General features: G+C 35.8%; 1 protein-coding gene across 3 annotated transcripts in view; it reads right to left on the reverse strand.

Moving 5' to 3' along the window:
- Positions 1-1,845: 1,845 nt before the first annotated feature.
- FER (FER tyrosine kinase) overlaps positions 1,846-18,237 on the reverse strand; it is a 272,528-nt gene continuing 256,136 nt past the window's right edge. For all 3 annotated transcript variants that reach the window (XM_036738466.1, XM_036738482.1, XM_036738474.1), the window contains 2 exons: positions 11,671-11,793; positions 1,846-2,655 (listed from right to left, as the gene is read on the reverse strand). In XM_036738466.1, the coding sequence (XP_036594361.1) occupies positions 2,513-2,655; positions 11,671-11,793 (266 nt within the window). In that variant the 3' untranslated portion in view covers positions 1,846-2,512. The remainder of the gene's footprint in view (positions 2,656-11,670; positions 11,794-18,237) is intronic.

Raw genomic sequence — 18,237 nt, forward strand, 5'->3', positions numbered from 1 at the left:
TTCTCAAGTCGTGAAAAGACTTTTTAATCTAAATAGAGTTAGGCTGTGAACTGAAAATTTTAACAGCCTAGATGAGAAAAATATTGATGCAACTTTCACGTTTTTATACCAGTATCTAATTAGTACACTAATGCTGCTCACAAAATTAAAACCAAAACGATCTATCTCCTAGCTAAGGGATTATCATTAAAATTTGTTAAATAATGAATGCACATTTTCCCTCTCACAGAAAAAAAAAAAAACCATTACAAGAGAAGAAACTCTTTTGGGGAATTATGACCAGTAAGAGAAAATGCCACCCACTCTGTCTTTGCAAAAGCTGCCATACTCTATACTACTTCCACGCCATATACCACATCAAAGAGTGAGGAAGGAAACTCTGATTGAGATAAATATGGAAAGAAACAGAGGACTTGGACATGAAGTATGGTTCTTCACTTGGGGGACCTCTGACACAGAACTGTTTCATCTATAAAATGAGGGGGCTGGACTGGATCTCCAAGATGCCTCCTGACTCTAAATTCTGGGATCCTTAAAAGCACTGTTGGTGTACTCCTTTATCTGTATATTTCTGTGCATTAACTAGCACAGGTCTATGTGATAGCAACAAAATGCTCAATTTTTTGAGCATCAATTGATTGAACTAAAAAGAAAAACTGATTAAAAGGACGTTTCCTTGATATGCCACAACATAAATCATTAGCATAAATGTAGTAATCAGTATGTGTAAAAGATATTTACAAGAAGAGTGAAAAGATAAACAGAGGGCATTTTCACTTCACTTCTTTCATTCTTTAAAATTCTGTGTTTGGTGCAATAACAGGCACCAAACAGTTGCAAAGGGCAGGGGAAATCCGTTATCTTTTTTAAACTGAAGTGGAGCCAAAATACATAGAATTTAAGCCTATCTAAAAAAAAAAAGCAACATCACAAGCAATAGATATGGGTATTTACCATGTCAACATTTAGTCCTGACCACAATTACTGCCATTTTCCGCCCCTCCTAACACACACAAACACACACACACACCCCTCATTCATCATGATGAGTGGCTGAGGTTATCTAGATAACTCCAAATCAAATGACTTTTAACTAACTAGATGAAGCTAGAGGCAAAGGAATCACTGAAACTCATTTTTAACTCTGCATGGCTTATATACATACATGAGTGTCTCAGAAATATGGTCTTCTACCTGTCAGCTAATTTCTAGTTGTCAGTGTGACCAGGGATCATGGCATGGGGCAGAAGAGACGGTGCTCACAAAAGCTTTTCTGAATCTGTGTTGTGCTCCTCAGCTGATCTCTCTGTCTGCTCATGTGTGCGGATGCACTCATGTCTGTATATACATATGAAGACTAAAATTATGGAATCCCAACTCTTGGAGCTGGATGACTGGAACTAAGTTCGGGGATGCTTCTATCAAGGCTGAAGAGACTAAGAAGAAAATGATCTGCAGTTTTTGTGGATATGTGTTGTGTGGTTTCTTTAGAAATGAACTTCTTGCTGACTCTTTATGAAATCTATGAGGTACTGACACATTTTTGTGGCCCCTTTATAAAGCTTAGATTGTAACACTGAAAAGGGTCAGGTATGAAAGAAATTAGAAAGGTACTGGTCCTAATAAAAAACCAATTTTCTATTTCTTTTCATTCACCACTTTCATCACTATTACTGGAATGCTTTATTTTATGTCACTCTCCTTTATAGACATTCCTCCTCTTGATAGCAGCTCTTCATGGATCCATTCAAAAGCAGTCACTAAAACTCTGGCTTAAGCTCTCAAAGGAAACTATATGCAAAGGTTTCTGATGATCTGATCAAAAAGAGACAGGGTGATAGGGAATAAGGAAAATTTCAACTTTACTGATAAAATGGTTGTGTGGTGACCCAAATGTGTTGGTCACTGCACTGTTTTTAAAAAAAGTCCAAATACTTTCAAATGCAAAATGCAGTAGTGTATTATTTTTTAAAGAAATCTTAGTATTTTCAAACCTTGTCAACGGAAGTGATGCCAGCTATTAAGAACACAGAAGTTTGGGAAAATATAATCTTGCCTCAGTCATGAGATAATCAAATGCTGGAATGTGTCTGCCAACTTGGCACCACCAATTAGGGTTATAGCACCAATGTATTAGGTCTCTGTGACTTAAGGCAGCAAACTGAACTGAGGAAACTATGAACTGAGTAATATCAAGAGTAGTTAGTCCATGTCAGACAGATAGGATCCATGGTCCCTTACATTTATAGGCTGTGCTTTTCTAAGGATGATGGCCAGGTACAGCAGAAGAGCTGTGATTGGCTAAGCAGCACTTGGCAGAACAGTCCATTTTTTTTAAATGCATATATGCCTAGGACATTTTCAAATTGGCACTTTAAAAAATCCAATTAATTTAAAAAAGTAATTCTAGACTATTGCAGGTAATGTAGTACAAATTCATTTCATATGAGGGAAAAATATTACTGTGCTGGGAAACAGAGTCCTGTGGGTGGTGTCTGGCATGACTTCATCCCTATGTCACTTTTTTCTTGATGGCAGCTAACTCTTTCTGAAGTTCGCTGAACTTGGGGCGGTTCTCAGGTTTGTAGTCCCAACACTTCAGCATTATTTTATAAATTTCTTCAGGACACTTCTGAGGAGCTGACATCCGATATCCTGGACCCGAAAAGAAGAAGGAAAGGTAATTCAGATTATTAGTACAAAGGGAACAGATGTTGATCCTAGGCCTTCCTTAAGATCTTTGGTGCAACTTTTTAACTTTAAAATTTTAATTGTTTAGGTTATTTCGTATAATAGTTCTACAAATGGCATGTAAAAGCATACAGAATTCTCTATTCACATGGACTTCAATTCTGTTGCCCAGAAAGTATTTCACTGTCTGATTTATAGGAGCCATATTTTGTTTACCTCAGGGCCTGAAATAATAATACTCTATATGCAACATTGTGATGTAACTGGCCTAAACAAAAACAAAATTTTCATTAAAAGACATTCACATCTTACAATTTAAGGCTAAGGCCAGTAAAATTTATAAGTGCAGAAGGACTTTTATGAGCACCCAGTATTAAAATGAAAAATTAAAACTAAAATGAGCAAGATTCTTCTACAACCTAGGAAGAAAATAATTTGAAATTTCATTAAAGAATGAAATTAGAATGAATACCTGTTATGTAGAAGAGAGATTCAGGAACGTCTCTTAAACTCAGATTTGGGGAAAAGGCTAAGATAGAAAGAATCCTGATTTTTGTGGGTATCATAAGAACCAAAAAAATTAGCAGAAAAGAATCACTGCCCTAAACTACGGTTTCACTATGTCACCTGTACATTGTACAGCAGTTTTTTACTTGATTCTCTAAGTAAATCATCATATCATATGCAAAGAGTGATAATTTAGTTTCTTCTTTGCCTATTCTAATTCCTTCAATTTATTTTTCCTCTCTTATTGCTAAAGGTAACATTTCTAGTAGCAAACTGAATAGTAGGGGTGATAATAGACATCCTTGTTTCACCCCTTATCTTACTGGGAATGCATCTAGCATATCCCCATTACATACAATGCTTGCTGACGGTTTTAGGTAGATGCTACTTAAGATTTTAAATAAGATTCTGTTTATTCCTATGCTTTCTAGTGTTTTTAATAGGAATAGGTGCTGTAATTTGTCAAAAGCTTTTTCAGCATCTATTGAGAGAATCATATGGCTTCTGCTAGCTTTGTTGTTGATATGATCAATTAGGCTGATAGTTTTCCTAATATTGAACCAGCCTTGCATTCCTGGAATAAATTCTACCTGGTCATAGTGTATTATTCTTCTAATAAGTTGCTGCAATCTTTTTGCTAATATTTTATTTAAAATTTTTGCATCAATATGCATTAGGGAAATTGGTCTATCATTTTCTTTCTCTGTTTTGACTCTTCCTGGGTTAGATATTAGTACCGTATTTGTGTCATAAAAAGAATTTGGTAGGACTCCTTCTTTGCCTATTTTCCCAAATACTCTATAAAGTATAGGAATTAATTGTTCTTTAAATGTTTGATAGAATTCACATGTAAATCCATCTGGTCCTGGAGATTTTTTCCTAGGGAGTTCATTGATGGCTTGCTCAATTTCTTTTTCTGAGATGGGGTTATTTAGGTATTTTACTTCCTTCTCTGTTAACCTGGGCAGTTTATATTTTTGTAAATATTCATCCATTTCCCTAAGATTGTCAAATTTATGGGCATACAATTGGACAAAATAATTCCTAATTATTTTTTTAATTTCATTGAAGGTGAAGTCACCCTTTTCACTTTTGATACTGGTAATTTGGTTTTATCAATTTTACTGGTTTTTTCATAAAATCGGCTCTTTGCTTTATTTATTTGTTCAATAGTTTTCTTGATTTCAACTTTATTAATCTCTCCTTTGGTTTTCAGTATTTCTAAGTTGGTATTTAATTTGGGATTTTCAATTGGTTCTTTTTCTAGCTTTTTCAGTTGCATGCCCAATTCATTGATTTCCTTTTTCTCTATTTTATTCATGTAAGCATTATATAAAACTTCCCCTAAGAACTGCTTTTGCTGCAACCCATAAGTTTTGGTGTGTTGTCTCATTATTGTCATTCTCTTGAATGAAATTATTAATTGTTTCTATGATTTGTTCTTTGATCCACTCATTCTTTAGGATTATTTAGTTTCCAATTAATTTTTAGTTTATCTTTCTGTGGTCCTTTATTACAAATAATTTTTATTGCATCATGATCTGAAAAGGATGCATTGACTATTTCTGCCTTTCTGCACTAGATTGTGAGATTTTCATGCCCTAGTACATGGTCAATTTTTGTGTATGTGCCATGCACTGCTGAGAAAAAAGATATATTCCTTTCTATCTATCCCCATTCAGTTTTCTCCAGAGGTCTATCATATCTACCTTTTCTAAAATTCTATTCACACCTCCTTAACTTCTTTCATTTATTCTGAGGTTAGAGTTATCGAGTTCAGAGAGGCGGAAGTTGAGGTCCCCCACTAGGATAGTTTTGTTGCCTATTTCTTCCTGTAACTCCCTTACACTTCTCCTTTAAGAATTTGGATGCTATACCACTTGGCACATATATATTGAGTAATGATATTACTTCATTGTTTATGATGCCTTTTAGCAGGATATAGTGTCCTTCCTTATCTCTTTTAATTAGATCAATCTTTACTTTTGCTTTGTCTGAGATTAGGATTGCTATCTCTGTTTTTTTTACTTGAGCTGAATCATAATATATTCTACTCCAGTCTTTTACCTTTACCCTGTGTATATCCCTGTTTCAAATAGGTTTCTTGCAAACAACATATTGTAGGATTTGGGATTTTAATCCATTCTCCTATCCGCTTCCGCTTCATGGGAAAGTTCATCCCATACATTTCAGAGTTATGATTACTATTTGTCTATTTCCCATCCCATTTCCCCATTTATTTTTATTTCTCCCTTCTCAAAAGTTTTGTTTTTGACCACCGCCTCCCTCTATATGCCCTCCTTTTCAGCACCCCCCCCTTATCTTACCCTTTTCCCTTACTACTTTTTTCCTCCCTTCTAACCACCCCCCTCCCTTTTCTTTCCCCTTTCCACTCCTACTGCCTGTAGGGCAAGTTTGATTTCTATACTTAACAGAGTATGTTATTCCCTCCTTGAACCAAATCCAATGAGAGTAAAGCTCAAACCCTGCTCTTCTCCCCCCCTTCTTTCCCTCTACTATGTTTTTGTACCCCTTCATATGATGTAATTTACCCTTTTCTGCCTCCTCCTTACCTTTTCTCCCATTACAATCCCTCCTCATCCCTTAAGTTTTTAATCATCAAATCAGTTAATTTATACCCACAACCTCTGCCTCTGTATATCCCTTTTAGATGTCATACTAACTACACCATTCTCAAAATTAGCAAATATCCTCCCATATAGGAATGTAAACAGTTTGCCCTTGTTGAATAACAAGGTTTTTGTTTTCCTTTTTATTTTTTTCCTCCTGTTTACCTTTTTATGCCTCTCTTCAATCCTGTATTCAAAAAGCAAATGTTCCATTGAGCTCTGGCCTCTTTATCAGAAAGGTCTGGAATTCTCATATTACATTGAATGTCCATCTCCTTGCCTGAAATATTATGCTCAATTTTGCTGGATAGTTGATCCTTGGTTGTAGACCAAGCTCCTTTGCCTTTTGGAATATCATATTCCAATCCCTCCTGTCTTTTAATGTAGAAGCTGCAAGGTCCTGAGTGATCCTGACTGTAGATCCTCAATATTTGCATTGTTTCTTTCTGGGTGCTTGCAGTATTTTCTCCTTGACCTGATAATTCTGGAATTTGGCTACAATGTTCCTTGGAGTTTTCAATTTGGGATCTCTTTCAGGGGGTGATCGATAGATTCTTTTGATGACTATTTTACCCTCTGGTTTTAGGACATTGAAGCAGCTTTCCTTGATGATTTCTTGGAAGATACTGTCCAGGCTCTTTTTTCATCATTGTTTTCCAGAAGACCAATAATTCTTAGATTATCTCTCCTGGATCTATTTTCCAGGTCAGTTGTTTTTCCAATGAGATATTGCATCTCTCTTTCCATTTGGCCAACTTTATTGTTCAAGAACTAATTTTCTCCTGTTAGATTCTCCAATTCTTCTCTTACCTCTCTAATTTGGCTTTTAAAATCCTCTTTGAGCTCTTCCAGGAATGCTTTTTGGGCTTGAGACCAGATCCTATTCCCTTTTTGAGGTTTCAGATGTGGGTAGAGTGTCAATGCTACCCTCTTTTGAATTCGTATTTCAATCTCTGTTCCAATAATACGATTCAATAGTCTTTTTTACTTTTCTTGCTTGTTTCTTCATGGTAGTTGCCCTTTTTCTGGCTTTTTAAGTGGATTTCTGCTTCTGGCACCCAGGGAGCTCTGTCCCAAACTTCCTGTGTTGGGAGCTAGGGGCCTAGTTACTGGCTTTGTGTACTGTGGCCTCTGGTTTTGTTTGCTAGAAGCTATATATTGCTGCAGCTTCTCTGATGCTGAGCTGAAGCTGGCTGGTGTGTGCCAAAGATCCAGGCCCAGTGAAATCTTTCTGAGTTTCCTTGGTGGGGATGGGGTGGGGGAGGTCACTGTGTGAGGTGTGGGGGAAGAGTGGTCTGGCTGCTGGAAGTCTCCTCTTCCCCTATGGCTGCACTCTATAGCATGGGTGGTCTTAGTTGTAGGTCTGCACTGGTGTCTGCTAATTCCCCTGGCTGTGCAAAGGCATGCCTGGGATCCTGGTAATGGCCCTTATCAGCTCTACCCCCCTGGGGCTCAGGAACTCCTTCTGGTCTGCTAAGATGGGGCTTGCTGGGATGCCTCCCTCCCTGCACTGGCCTTCTTTCGTTACCACAAGAGGGGCCCACAGCCCCCTGAGTTAAAAGACTTTTAAACTCCCACTTCTGGCTCCCCTATTCTAGGGTTTCTTCTAGGGCAGCATTCCTGGGTTTATTCAAGGGAGGGATTAGAGCTCTTACAAGTTTACTGAATCATTATAGCTCCTGGAAGTTCAAGAAGGTGAGTTTCAAACCTTTCAGACTGTGGGCTGATAGCTCCAGGAGTAGCTGCTGCTGCTGCAGGTGCTACGCTTCTGTCTCCGCTAGCTCTGATAGACTGTCCTGCGCCGAGAGGCCTGGAGATTCCCACCACAGCTGCGGCAGGCTGGGCCTGCTCCTGTTTCAGTATGGTGCTCCAGGGTGGTTCCGTGCCCAGTACTCTCCCAGCCTGGTACAACAGATTTCTCTCTTTCCGGACTCTCCCGACTTGGAAACCTGCCACACTCTTTCTGCTAGTGGATTCTACCTCTCTCAAAGCTGTTCAGATTCACTTCTCAAGATGTATCTGAAAGAATTTGAGAGATCTCAGGTATATCCCTGTTTTCACTGTGCCATCTTGGCTCCACCCTATCTCTTAGCATTCTTGCAACATTTGATGTATGTATGTAAGGTGTTAATTTATTTTTGAAAATTCTGAACTTAGACACCAAATCAGTTGGGTATTTCCACACACACACAGCAGAAAATGAAAATATTATGCAAGGCCTAGATTTCTTTTAAAATATGTAATATATTCAACATGTAAAACCTCCAAAACTGTCCTTGTTTGTGGTTCTTGTTTCCTTTTGTGGATTATTTTATAAAACTCTTTCAATAACTCTTCTTTCTTTCTTTTCTTTTTCATTCTTTAAAATTTTTTGATTACCCTATCTCTAGCCCCTCATCTTACTCCCACCACCCCAATGAAATAGAAAAACAAAAGCCTTGTAACAAATAAGAACAGTCAAGCAAAAAACAAAGCAAAACAAAAAATCTCATACTGGCTGCGTCAAAAACTGAATTTTATATTGCATTTTGAGTCTATCACCTCTGTCATCACGCTTTACTACTAGTTCTCTGGTATTATGATAAGTCATTTAATTGATAAGAGGTTTTAAGTCTTTCAAGTTGTTTTTGTTTACAATGATGTTACTATATAAATATTTCTCCTGGTTCCGCTCAACACTTTAGATAAGTCATACAAGTCTTCCCAGGATTCTATGAAACTGTCCTTTTGCAATTTCTTACAGCATAATAATATTCCATGACATTTATATATCATAATTTGTTCAGCCATTCTGCAACTGAGGGATATTCTCTTAGTTTCCAGTTCTTTGCCACTATAAGAAGAACTGCTTCTTTCCATATGGACTCTCCCTCTTTCTTTGATATTTTTAGGGCATAATTCCAAATTGCTACCAACAGTATGTTATTGTACCTACCTTTCCACAGCCTCTCCAGCAATTCTTGTTTTCCCTTTTGGTCATTTTGACAATTTGACAGGTGTGATGGGAAATCTCAGTGTTGCTTTAATTTATATATCTCTATTAGTGATTTGGAATATTTAATTCTCTTACTTATTGGAGAATGGCTATTGCTCTTATAAATTCAAAAGTTTCTTTTATATCTTGGTTACAAAATATTAATAAGCAATACTTCTCTAATTATTTAGATCTATTTTTAGAAAGAGTATTTCATACTTTGTGAAAAATGATTCTTAGAACTTCCCCCCAGCCAGCCTCTTGCTTCAAGGTTCTTCAGAAAGACAATATACTTATGAGATTGCATTGAATCTTCTTATCCTGATCAAACCTGACCCAAGCCTGATTTGATTTTATCCTACTGGGGTTTATGTTCAGGATCTCCAGGGTTAAAGTGCTGCAGACTTCTGACCCCCCTGTAACCTCCTAGGCAGAGTTCTGTAGGCTTTCAGTCTCTTGACTAATGCTTGTACTGACTCCCTGATGAAGCCCATCACCCTAAACCTGCAGGTTTCTGGTTGCCTTTTAGTGCAAGTTTGGGGTTGGATCAAGGTATTTACTGTTATTTCTTCTTGGATTTTTTCATTATTATTTGATCTAGTGCCCTTTTTTGGATTTCTCCCCAAATGTCCTATCCCTCTTAAAGCCCTCTCTCTTCTTCTTTTTTCTTCTACCTGTTTCCCCGTCACATTTGATCTATTTCTTCTATAGACTCTGTGTGTGTGTGTGCACGTGCATGTGCATGTGTGTGTATCTTTAATCCTCCTTTGACCACTGGTTCAGATAAAAATGAGGTTCATGAGATGCCCATTTTAACCCTACTCTATGGTTGTATATTCTTCTTCTGGAATACCCCAATCATGAGAAATAGTAAGTATATTACTTTTTTCTTCTCTTTTCTTTCTTCTTAAAACCAATGAAACAGAATAAAATCACACTTGAGACATGAGATTATCTTTATTTATTCTTTAGCATGCCATAGAGACCTGTTTACCCCAGAAGCTCTCTCTCCACCCCTGGAATAGTTCTCATACTGGAAGTACTCTCTACCTCTAAGTTCTCATCCTATGATTGGTTGGCTTCTTCCAGAACCTCCAATCTAATGAGGAGATCCAGGCCAAAAGTGTCCATGTGGCTAAGCCACTTTTTCCCCTGGAGGCTCTATTTGCACTTTCAGTGGTTATTGTCTTCTTCCTGTTTTACATCTTGAGCTTTTTCTAATATAGAGTATTTCTTCAATGTATTCAGAGTTTTATTTTGTTTACTTATATTTCTGGCCTCACTTCCTGGCTTTGGGACCTTGTTCCAGGGCCTGGTTTTATCCTCTCTTTCAAGATTTTGGCATTATTTTTGACATGTTTCATTATTAGGTAACATTTCTGAGGTTTGTGTTAAGTATAGATTTTCAATGCGTAGGTTCTTCACATTTTCTCCAGGTTTAAAGTAAATTCTTAACTTATACTCATTCCTTTCTCATCTGCATTTAAGAATGTAGTTGTTTCTTATGATTTCTCTGTATTGATCTGTAATATGCTGTGTAACTTTGATCTGAAGACAGTACAAAAAGAGCAAAAAAAAAAATATGAAGTCCTTGCCTACAAACGATAGCTCAGCTTCCGATGATTCCAATGAAAAAAAAGATGACATAGTAGTCACATGTAATAAAAGCATTCATATCTTCAGTCTATTTTATGTGCATTCTTCTTTTACCAACCCTTTGGTGGTCAGCATCAACCATACCAAAAACTTTTCTAGTAGGTGGGATATTGGTATTTCTGATTTGTTCTAAAGTGTTTTGCCTTCTTGTGGTCCAAGACACTGTTCCTAGTGTCAAGTTGCTAATTACAACAGTTCCAAGTAGGGTCAGTCTGAAACCTGCGTTCTCTCATTCATTTCTCAGACTCATAGGAGCAGATACATCGCACTGACTGGGATGGTATTGCCAGGGCCCAGATGGATATTTTCATGGTGGCTTCCAGGTCTTTACAATTTAACATAGTGTTCTCAGGGTATACAGAATTCTCAATATACGTCATCCTGGGTAGCATTTCCTGATTTTTGCCATCCTCTTTCCCATTCCCCAATGGGAATGATGGCTTGGATTTTATTAATAAAAGTCTCACAGGTATTTTAATATTCAAGAACATACATTTATCAAATAAAATAAAATTTATTTCCTGTGCCTAATGGCAGGAGGTAAAAAAATCTAATATCTGACTTAGAGGTCACTCTCACAGAAAATAAATTAATAATGTCAATTCAACAGACATATATTAAGCACCTGCCATATTCCAGGTACTATGTTAGGTAGCATGGATTAAAAAACAAAAATGAAAACAGTCCTTGCCCTCAATTACATTATACTGAGGGGAAAGCATATGAACATAGGGAAGCAAATACAAAATAAATACAAAGTTAAAGAAGCTGTCTACCTACCCAGGAATTTTAAAATTTTCCTTCATTTTTTCAATCTTATTCAATGGCTTGGCATTTTCTTGTAAATTCTTTTTTTTTAGAACAGTATACTTTGTTTGCTCAGTGACCATATTTAAGGGCACTCTAAGGGCACACAAGGCTGTATGTGCCATGATTGTCACCTAGTAATTATGAACCCTGGGATTGTGATTTCCCAAGTTTTTCAAAGAGTGTTACAAAATTCTTCAACCATCCTCCAAACAGAAGACAATTGTAATTCTTTAAAAAAAAATAAAAAGAGTTTGGGAATTACTGCTCTAACCATCTTGCCCAATCCAACTTCACATTTCAATTCTTCCCACCAACAAACTGGGGCAATTTCTGTGAACTTGTGCTTGCACATTTACTTCGTAAACTGATTGTGAAGATTTCAAACTCCAGTTCCATACTGACCTTGCTCCACTTGCTCCCGGGCATGTTGGTTGGTCATTCCAGGATACGGACAGACTCCTAAACTGAAGGTCTCCCACAAAAGGATACCAAAGCTCCATACATCACTTTCAGAACTGTATCTTCCTGGTAGGAAAAAAGAAGAGAGACAAAAACAAGAGTGAACAGGCAGGTGGTTTAGAGGTGGAAGACATTTTTTAATATATAAATTTTAATATATAAAATTTATATATATTTTCACTATTACATTTTAAAATTACAAAAAGGATAAATTATTAATGTTTCTGCTTCATTTCCAAAGTTTTATTTCACAATCTCTAAATATCTGGCATATGTAAACAAGTCTCTTTTTTCCCTTGAGGAAAAATATTTGTCAATCATGTGAACTTGTTCTTCAAGTGACATCTGAACAGGATGATTTTTTCCCATAGAAAATATATAAATTTGGATAGACCACTGCTTGAGAGGAGATTTATAAGCTGGATTTCAGATACTTTGTTTTTTGCCTAGATTCAATTTTCTTTTCTCACTAAAATTATGAACAAACTTAAAGTAATAAGGCACATTCTTTATACTAATTTTTATTCTTTGCCGTTTATGTTTTTTTTCCTACATATAAGTCTCATTTCTCTTATTGATTCTTTGATTTGCCAAAAATGCAATTTTTTTTCTGTTTTGAACAGTGAGGAAATTAACATAGATGGCTGATAAAAACAACTTCTTTGAAATACATAGTATCTTGTTTTGTAAAAATATCCTCATGCAACTGCCTCACTAAATATGAGTAAATGAGTTTGGAGACAGGTGTATAATTCAAAAGAGAAAATATTATCAGCAACAACTTAACAAAATTCTATCTCAATCTCCCAAAGTACCAAGAATCTTAAGGAATTTCAAAAGTTACAAGTTTTTATTTTAATTTCAAATTGAGGGCCAAAAAAAGTGCTAGTTTAGTTCCACTACTTGGCAAGTGGAATTATTTTAAAGATTCTTCAAATGATTTCCTTCTCTATCTCTTTCATACTTTTCTGGCCTATTTACTGTCATTCTAATATTTACAAAATTCAATCTTTCTCCTATTTTTGCTTGTTATTTTAAGTGAACCACCATTTTTTCTTCTCTGAAGGCAGTAAAGTGGTAATGGGAGTATGTATGAATGATGTTAAGGGTTCTGACGTCAGTAGGATTTCTGCCCACTTACTGAATATCATTTCCAGCTGTGTTAAATTAGCCTTCCTTCTTAGTAGATAGTAATTACAGAAAATCATGATACTGTTGGTGGTAAGATTAGTTTTCTTGTCTGTCTATCAACTCTCTTCAGAGTTTAGCATCCAGTCATTTATCACTTTTCATTAAAGTCATTCAATGAATGGAAGTTAAAAGTAATTAGTTTCTTAAGAAAGTACAAGTTATTCAGTTAATTATGTCCTCCATCCTGATCCCTCAACCTGCCCATCTACACACAAAGTTAGATAGACCAGTGGTTGTGTAGAGATTAAAAAGGATGCAGTCATGTAAAACCCAAGAATATATATGAGAAATACAAAAATCATGAACGTATCTGTGGTTAGGTTTTAAAAGCCTATCATGAAGCCATTTATTGAGTTTCTATTATGTTCTAAGCAATGGGGGAAATGAAAAGAAAATAATGATATAGCTTTTGAACCTTTTATATTAGTGGGCTACATTTTCAAAGTATTTTTGGCTACACAAATCTAATTAAAGTGAAAGGCTTGATTAAAATTTCCTTGTAACACACTGAAAAATATATTCTTGAAAATTTGTTCAATTTCATGGTTTTAAAATATTCTATTTGTCCTTTGCAAATATATCAACTTTCATTTTTGTTCATTTATTCAATCATTATTTGTTAAGCTACTACATGTTAAATACTAGGAAGGACATAAAGATAACTGCAATGTAATGATGATGATACTTAATCTAGTACAGTGTTATTAAATTTAATTCAGGCAGGGTTTTCTATAGCCCAATGTCCCAGAAATGTACTTTCCATATGTTCTAGTTACCCTCTGTCAATCTTCCAATTTGTTGCACAGATCTGTATAGATGTCAAATCCAAGACTGCAAACTTACAAGGGGGAAAAAAATCAGTGATAGAAAATGGCTAAAAAATAGGAAAAAAATTCAATACCAAACAGAATACTTTTGTGGATTAAAACTGGAAAAAAAATAGGGAGCTTTTACCTACCAAAATTCAATAGTATTTTCTTTAGAAAAATAACTCTAGGATGAAATGCTAATTAATTCGCATCAGTTTTGGTCTCTGAATACTGAAATAGCTTCTCAGAGAGCATCCTTGTTGTGTAAGACCTCTTGTGAGTGGTATCATAAACTACACCCTCATTTGCATGAGAAATGCCTTCTTCTTCTTCAGCTCTTTCTTTTCCATCTCACGTCTTCTGAAATTTGTCAATTTACCTGGCCATCACTGCTGTCAACAATTTTTTGTTGGGTTGCTTTATGCTCTTGCCAATAAAACCATTTGGTAACAGAAAGACAGAACATAAAAAGCTGGTTTAGTAAAACTTTGAATGAACTTGAAAAAATATGGAGTTATATTTTAGTTCTTCTAATTGTTTATTCAAAATAATTTCATTTCTGGGCCAGGAATTTAATAATTTCCTAAGCAGAACCAAGGATCAATGCCTAGAGAGCTGAATTTTTATTAGGAAGACATTTAGGCAACTGTGCCTCAGTTGTCTATCCATAATTCTGTAACAGAAATGTAAGAATCAGCCAGAAGGTACTTGAGGCTGTATGAAGAAAAAAGACTTTATGTTAAATACAAATCATTATAATCCTGGGCTTTTTTTCTGTTCTTGTTCACCATACCTAATTTATTCCTAGGGAGATATCAACAACAACTCCAAGGAGAATCACTATGGAAAATTATAGGGTAGCTATTGGCTGTTTGAAATTGCGGTGAATCCTCTTGCTGGCATGAAGGAAAACTAGCAAGAGGAGGGAGATTAGTTATATTTGGAATGTTGAATTCATTCCTGAGAAGGAGAAATGCCTAGTCAATACCTGCCCACATCACTTACCAGGCCTTCATTTAAGATTCTACAGCAGTCTGGCAACAGAATTTTAAAAAAGCATCACAGGTTAAGGTGAAGTCTCTGGGGCAGAATTGGGGAAGGTAACTTACATCACAGTTGTCAGCATTGTTATTAAGAAGCACCTGAGATTTTAGTACATAGTTCTCATAAACATCAAATTTACATCAATTTTTTAAGATGAGGCTAAATGTGATTAATAAAGCTGCATTTAATTTTTTATTCATTATTTTCGGCACCCTGAATTTACTAGAACTTCACCCCAACAAAACAACAAAAATAACGTGTCTGAATTTCAAATACATTATCAAGAGTCCAAAGGTCTCTGTCACAGTTTCTTAGCTAGGTGATTTGAAACTGTTAAGAAAATGAAAGGAAAGCAATGGTGGGCATTAAAAAAACTTGGGAAGCAAGGAAAAAATTTGAGAATTCAAACAATGTGAATATAGATAATCATGCAATTTCATACCAACACACAACAGATGATCTATACAGAACACTTTTCAAAATATTTTGATTCTGGAATATTTTGGATTCTTCTTCATCTATGAGGACCAATGGGCAGGTACTGGACCAGCCTAACTTTAAATCCATTTCATAGTCATAGTTTTACCTAGTTTAACTGCAGGAATATTAGAATTTTTCAAATTGAAGTAAATTTTTAGTTTGAAATCAATAAAGGATCAGTTCATAGTATTTTATTTAACATGCTTTCTAAAAATAATTTTTGTTACTCTATACTTGGCAACTTCAATTAATATGAACATTTGCATATGCAAAGAAGAGAAGAAAATGAGCTATGTACATGAAGGCATGAATCTCTATAAGAAATAGGTTGCTTTTATAAAAAAAAAGCATATAATAAATTCAATGTGTGTTTTAAAGTTGACTATCTTGTCTGTGTCCCTCCAAATTTTTTTTAAACATTTCTATGGTCCATTTTTCCTTCTAAGGATGGGGCTTACAGAATAAACAAATCAATCATTCCACCCTAATTAATCTAACACAATACTATAGCCCTAATACTTTATCTGGTTTAAAAAAACCAAGCCTCTACTCAGTCAATCAAAGTACATGGGAAAAACTTAGTTTATCAAGTTGGAAAAGGGTAGAGCATATCAAGCCACAGGATGAATGAAATGTTACCCAGGAAAGGTAATGGCATGACCTAGTGAACTTCAAAAAAATGGAAGTCTTTCTAATAGCCATGTGTGTGCAGCATGGTCTTAATATACTTCTGGTGCAGTGTCCCTGAAGCAGGAGCAGCTTATGGCAACATTTACATAAGATGCCAAGAAAAAAACTAGACACACCAGGAAAAGGCAGCATCAGGAGAAAGAAGGAACCTGGTAGAAAGCTCTGCCATGCGTACAGGGAACTTCATAGAGACTCCACAGAGAGAGAAAAGGAGCAACAGGTTCTCCCTCAGCCATATGAACTCTTTAAGTTTGAGTCCACTTTCTGCCAGACTCAGTATATACTTGGAGAAATGTCCTAGATAGACTTTTGGGACAAATGTTTTATAACAACTGTTCTTACCATATTAGTAAATACCCCTAACTAAAAACTAAAAAATTTTGGCTGGTAATTGATATTAATTGGTAATCAATGTGGGGAGTACACCAGTAGAGACTTGTGAGCTAAATTCTAACTCCTCACGGTTATTCCTAGAACTCTTAAGGGAGAAAGAGATAGCTAATACAGCTTCCCAATGTGAATGGGAATTTGGGATAGCAGTTTCAGAGAATATGTGCTATACTTTCTTTCCTTATTTTTTTGACATCACTGTTATCCCCTTAAATTTAAAAAAATAAAATCCTTAATGAATGAATGAATGAATAAAAAATATATTAGTCTTATACTTGTTATAATAATGTATATTATAAATAATATGCTATAATGTAATAAATAATAATTACTGTGCTAAGCACTGGAGATACAAATAAAATACAGAATCTCTGCTCTTAAGGAGCTCAAATTCTGCAGCTTCAGTTGCAAGTCAGATGGAAAGATCCCATCATCCATTAGGGTTCAGTGGCAAAGCAGATGGTAATGTTTCTTCTTTAATGTCACTTCCACTGATAAGCCATCATCAGTTGCTGAAGTTGAACCATTTGACAGGATTTTGGTGATTACTTTCTTTTCTGGGTCTTCATTCACTGTGGCTGTAGTGTCTACAGAAGTAGATGCCAGGCCCTATCACCTTGGCTTCTGGGAATGATTGGGAAAGGGAGGGTGGGGTGGATGGAGGTGGGAGCTGGAAGCAAAAGTAATCTGGGGAGTGCAGCCACTGTTGAGGCTCTTGGGCTTACTTGCCTTTTGGTGGCAATTGTTATTTGTAGTGAGGAGGACAGTCGGCCCCTTTATCAAGGTGATATACTGCTACCGAATTAAGCAAAACAAATTCACCTATTACCATATATGAAAATGTATGTCTTAAGCGTGGAATGGTACTGTGGGTATCATGCTTCATCAATCCCTCTGGAGTCATGCATTGGTCATTGTGTTGATCAGAATTCATAAATTATTCAAGACATGCTATACTCATTCACCAACCCTAGACTTGCATGCTGCTTCTTAATTGCCTTCCTTTCCTGAAAATGGGACTTTGGATTTCTCTTTAAAGCACAATCTCATCTTTTCTTCCTGATCTTGTTATAGCTTATTATCCCAACAAACATAAGATGTGTGTTGTATTTCCTTTTGAAATGATGCATAAAATTTAAGCAAAAAAAAAATCTCATATTTAAAAAAGTAATTTTTGTCTTCCTTTTCCTATAAGAGTTATACTAAAAAGACATCCCAAAATGTTAAAAAAGATTGAATGACATTTAGCCTATGGGTACCCCAGGTAATTCAGCAAGGCTGTAAAATGTAGAATAGCATTGCCGATCTGCACTTGCAAGGGGAATTTCCTCAATAGAAAATCACAGGTATAGACCTCCCCACGGCACCATCCCACCCTCTCCCCCCAACATCCAACAAAAAAAAAAGATGTTAGGAAAACACATAAATTTTCATGATGAAGGGCTAAAGAATCCATGAAGATTAATTTTAGGGACATAATTTTAGATGTAGTTACTGAGTCAAATATAGTCAAACATAAACTATCCTATTGCAGGGGCCTAGCACCAGAATTGGTGCATTTTAGTTACTGTGCATGTATTTCAACTATTTGAGTTAGCACAGACACACCTATATTTTTTATGCTTTTAAAACAGCATGTGCAGTCATGTTTTTTTCAAAGGCGATCATAAATGAATCAATGTCAGTGAAGTGCAAACACTATTTTTGTGAAGAAATCTGATAAACAATTCCTATATACTTAATGTAACATATTTAATGTAAAGTATTAAGGCACGAAAGTTTACACATCATTGTGACCAAACATATGCTGAAGTAATTCTAAATTGGACTAAACTTCAAATTCTGTGATCTATTTTGTGAATAATTTCATGCTGTATGTAGCTCATTTTATTTACTAAAAGGAAAA

This window comes from Trichosurus vulpecula, chromosome 1 (assembly GCF_011100635.1).
Source record: "Trichosurus vulpecula isolate mTriVul1 chromosome 1, mTriVul1.pri, whole genome shotgun sequence".
NCBI lineage: Eukaryota > Metazoa > Chordata > Mammalia > Diprotodontia > Phalangeridae > Trichosurus > Trichosurus vulpecula.